The 4,795-nt window shown below is 38.9% G+C and overlaps 1 protein-coding gene across 1 annotated transcript in view; it reads left to right on the top strand.

Moving 5' to 3' along the window:
• Positions 1-4,795, top strand: part of WAPL (WAPL cohesin release factor) — a 93,016-nt gene that overhangs the window by 52,192 nt on the left and 36,029 nt on the right. The window contains exons 5-7 of the mRNA XM_012813518.2: positions 1,449-1,544; positions 3,850-4,002; positions 4,608-4,744. Of these exons, the coding sequence (XP_012668972.1) occupies positions 1,449-1,544; positions 3,850-4,002; positions 4,608-4,744 (386 nt within the window). The remainder of the gene's footprint in view (positions 1-1,448; positions 1,545-3,849; positions 4,003-4,607; positions 4,745-4,795) is intronic.

Here is a 4,795-nt window from a genome sequence, read left to right as displayed (position 1 = left end):
ACTACCTGTGCCTACCACAGTGCCCAGCTATTTTTTGTTGCAGTTTGGCTGGGGCTGGGTTTGAACTCGCCACCCTCAGTATGTGGGGCTGGTGCCCTACTCACTGAGTCACAGGTTCCGCCACAAAAGTGAAGATTTTATTAACGTTACTTTTGTATAGATTTAATCCTATGGATTTGACCTTGCAGACTGACAGTTAATATATTCTCATTTCTGAAATTTAGAATGTGAAAACTGAAAGTTTTTTCTTCTTCTATTGTCAGTTTAAGTAAATTTTTTTGGTTACATAATAACCTGAATTGAGGTGATGCCCTTAACATCTTTGTTTAACTTAAACTGTGAACATTTGTGTATTTTGCTGCAGAAATCACGTATGTTATTTTATGGTACTCTTCTAGACACTGCTATGTCTTCTAATACAGTAGAACCTCTCTAAGTTGACCATCCAAGGCACTGTAACAAACTAGTCAACATGCAAAGGTGATCAGCATAAGGAAGTAGGCTTACTGTACTGATAGGCATGTGTGGTGCATGTCCAGTCTATGAATATGGAGGTTCTATTATATGTGGTCAATGTAGGGAAGTGGTTCTTCTATATATGGTATATGTCTCCTATTTACCTTTATAAAATTTGAAAGGTTTTGAATGATTGTACATATGGCTGCAACAGTTTTGCTTAAGTGATCATGGACCTGATATCAAGTAGTAGTAATCTACTTGATGTCAATTGTTGGAAGATTGTGGGAGATGTATCAGTAGTAGGAAGAATAAAGTTTTGCCAAAGAACATGTTGAATTAAATATATGAGTTATTAAGTTAGTATAAGCCTGGCAAGAGGTTTACTTTCAAGTGCCATCTTTTCTGTCTATTTTTGGAGACAGAGTCTTTTGTGTTGGTCTGGCCATAGAGTGCAATGGCATTGTCATAGCTCACTGAAACCTCAAACTCCTACGTTCAAGGGATATGCGACCTCCTGAGTAGTTGGGATTACAGGCCTGCACCACTATGCCCAGTTAATTTTTTTCCTTTTTCCTTTTTCTTTTTTTTAGAGACAGAGTCTCACTTTGTCGCCCTCAGTACAGTGCTGTGGCATCACAGCTCACAGGAACCTCCAACTCCTGGGCTTAGGTGATTCTCTTGCCTCAGCCTCCCGAGTAGCTGGGACTATAGGTGCCTGTCACAACGCTCAGCTATTTTTTTTGTTGCAATCTGGCCAGGGCTGGGTTCGAACCCACCATCCTTGGTATATGGGGCTGGCGCCTTACCCATCGAGCCACAGGTGCCACCCTAATTTTTGTCTTTATGATTTTTAGTTTATTAAATGAGACACACATAAGGATGTCCAGCTTATTCTTTCCCAACCTTACTTTAAAAAAAAAAAAAAGAATTAAAAAAAAATAAGAGACATGTAAGGAAGGAAACAGTTGATCTTTTTCTCATTTCTCCAGTCACCTACAAAAGCTGTATATAATGCCAGACATTGGAACCATCCAGATTCAGAAGAACTGCCTGGACCACCAGTACTAAAGCCTCAGAGTGTCACAGTAAGTGAACCTATTCTTCTTTATTTTGTGTTTAATAAGTTTTAAAGTAATTAAGCAGTTATTGTCTTAATTCATAATTTATAAATGTTTGACTTGTTTTTTTTAGAAGTTTATCTTCACTGAAATTTAGTGTTTTTAGTTTAATTCATGGAAAAGTGGGGATTGTGGATTAGATAGCAAAAGTTTCATTGCTGCCATAGTAAAAATGAAAGCCTTAAAAAATTAGGCTTTTAGGCGGCACCTGTGGCTCAAAGGAGTAGGGTGCTGGCCCCACATACCAGAGGTAGTGGGTTCAAACCCAGCTCTGGCCAAAAATGGCAAAAAAAAAAAAAAAAAATTTGGCTCTTTCGCCCTATGAACAATATTTTATGGAACTTTAGTTTTTAAGAGCAAATCTGTCTTTATTTGATGTTTGTATCAACTGTTAAGAGCTGTATTGTAAATTACATCCTACGTGGAATCTTTAAGGGATTTTCAGTGCTTAATTTGCTTTCCAGAGATAAACCTCTTCTCACATTCCAATTATATATATTTTTTTTTTTCGTTTTTTTTGACTCAGAGTCTCCCTATGTGGCCCTGGGTAGAGTGATGTAGCGTCGCAGCTCACAGCAACCTCAATCTCTTGGGCTTAAGTAATTTTCTTGCCTCAGCCTCCCAAGTAGCTGGGACTACAGGCACCCACCACAACACCCGGCGATTTTTTTGTTGCAATTGTCATTGTTCTTTAGCAGACCGGGGCTGGGCTCAAACCTGCCAACCTTGGTGTATGTGGCTGGCGCCCTACTCACTGAGCTATGGACGCCAAGCCCCAAGAATATGTTTCAATCCAAAACATTTGAAAAAAGTTTTTAGTAAATAATTTTCTCTAGAAGGATTGGTAGTAACTTACTAACGTACTAATTACTTACTAATATTTGTACGTTAACTGTAAAGCCTCAGTAATCTGGAGCTGTCAAAGAAGCGAGTTCTTTGTAACAACAAAAAAATAGAGATAGAGGCATTTTATTTTACTTTATTTTTTTTTTTGAGACAGAGCCTCAATCTATCCCCCTGGGTAGAGTGCTATGGCATCACAGCAACTTCCAACTCCTGGGCTCAAGTGAGTCTCCTACCTCAGCCTCCCAAGTAGCTGGGACCACAGGCGCCCACCACAATGCCTGGCTATTTTTTGGTTGCAGCCGTCATTGTTGTTTTGGCAGGCCCGGGCTGGATTCGAACCCGCCACTTTAGGTGTATGTGGCTGGCGCCTTAGCCACTTGAGCCACAGGAGCCGAGCCTATAGAGGCATTTTTAATTATAATGTATAGTTAATTCCCAGTTTTCTTAAATTGATTATATCAAACTCCTTTTGATTGTATAAAAATCATCATTGTGTAATTATATACCATGGTGGTGCCAGGGGTTCCCAACCTAAGGCTCATGGGCTGCTTGCTGATTATTTGAGGCAGGTTTTGCTTATCTGTGGTGTTAGATATTGTGAAAAGTGTGCTTGGACCTTTTGTGCCCCCTCAACTTTGTTAGTGTTTCCATTTAATGTGTGGCCCAAAGCAACTCTTATTCTTCCAATTTGTGGCAGAAAAGAAGAAAGGTTGAACACTCCTGGACTGCATGCCATGCTCTTGTTATAGTTGTTTGTGCCCTAAACTACTTTATATTTCTGTGCTGTTAAAATTCTTTTGTTGATCTTTTGTGGGGCCCTTCCCCCGAAGGGTCTTGCACTCTTGCCAGGGCGAGAGTTCAGTGGTTTCATCATAGCTCACTGTAAACTCAAACTGTCTCAGGCGCAAGCCATCCTCCCGCCTCAGTCTCCTAAGTAGCTGGGAGTTTAGGCATGCAACATGAAGCCCAACTAATTTTTCTTTTTTTGTTTTTTAAAGAAACAAGGTCTTGGCTGTGTTGCTCAGGCTGTTCTCAAATAATCTGGTCTCAAGAAGTTCTTCTGCTTCTATTACAGTTTTATTGTCCATTCCTAGCTACTTATGAAAGCTATTTATGTTTGCAGTTGTGGTTCTTTAGTCTTTCTAATGGTACTGGAGACAAATTACAAATTGTGTGAAATACAGTTTTGAAGACAACCAGGAGAAATTCCTGAGTGGTTTTGTGTGTGTGTGTGTGTGTAAAACATATGTCTGTCCTATTAATACATGGAGTTTAAAGTATCCTTTAAGACCTTTCAGAGGCCTTTCTCCTCTCCACCTTTATAAAGCTTTATTTACTTTTTTTAAAGCTGAATTTACTAGATAGACAAAAGATTCCTATTTTTAATCTTTATTTAGAACAACTAATTTCATGCCTTTATTAATAGGTGAGGCTTTCTTCAAAGGAACCAAATCAAAAAGATGATGGAGTTTTTAAGGCTCCTGCACCACCATCCAAAGTGATAAAAACTGTGACAATACCGTCTCAGCCCTACCACGAAATAGTTACTGCACTGAAATGCAGAAGAGAAGACAAAGAAGTAAGCAGCCATATACAGTTTTATTGCATGTGGATAGGTTTTTTTTAATGTAACATTCAGTTGTTTTTTTTTTTTGTTTGTTTGTTTGTTTGTTTGTTTTGTTTTGGGGAGATGAAGTCTCACTCTGTTTTCCAAGCTAGAGTTTGTGGCCTCAGCCTAGCTCACACCAACCTTAAATTCCTGGCTTTAGGAGGTCCTTCTGCCTTATTAGCATCCGGTGTAGCTGGGACTACAGGTATCTTCCACAATGCCCAACTAATTTTTCTTCTTTTAGTAGAGACAGGGTCTTGTTCTTGCTCAGTCTGGTCTCCAACTCCTGAGCTTAAGAGATCCTCCTGCCTTGGCCTCCTAGACTGCTAGGATTATAGGCGTGAGCTTCCTTGCCTGGCCCAACATTTAGTCTTTAAATGTCTGGAACAAGTATCAGTATACTAATGTTCACAATTTTGAATCACAAACTCCCTACCATTTTCATTGTTTTTATTATATTTTTTTGTTGCTATCCCTTGAAGTATTTTATATACTTTACAGTACAATAAGCCCTAGAGATTTAAAAATGCTAGTTGAATGTTACAAAAGAGGTGGACTTTTTTTTTCCCTGGTAGTTATATACTGTTGTTCAGCATGTGAAGCACTTCAATGATGTGGTGGAATTTGGTGAAAATCAAGAGTTCACTGATGACATTGAGTATTTGTTAAGTGGCTTAAAGAGCAGTCAGCCTCTAAACACACGTTGCCTTAGGTAAGACCTTATTTTTATATAATTATATGTATGCTACACATTAACTTTTTT

The sequence above is a fragment of the Otolemur garnettii genome, unplaced genomic scaffold (assembly GCF_000181295.1).
Source record: "Otolemur garnettii isolate 467f Iridium unplaced genomic scaffold, OtoGar3 scaffold00275, whole genome shotgun sequence".
NCBI lineage: Eukaryota > Metazoa > Chordata > Mammalia > Primates > Galagidae > Otolemur > Otolemur garnettii.
The sequence above is the reverse complement of the archived record's forward strand: the minus strand, read 5'-3'. Positions and strand labels throughout refer to the sequence as shown.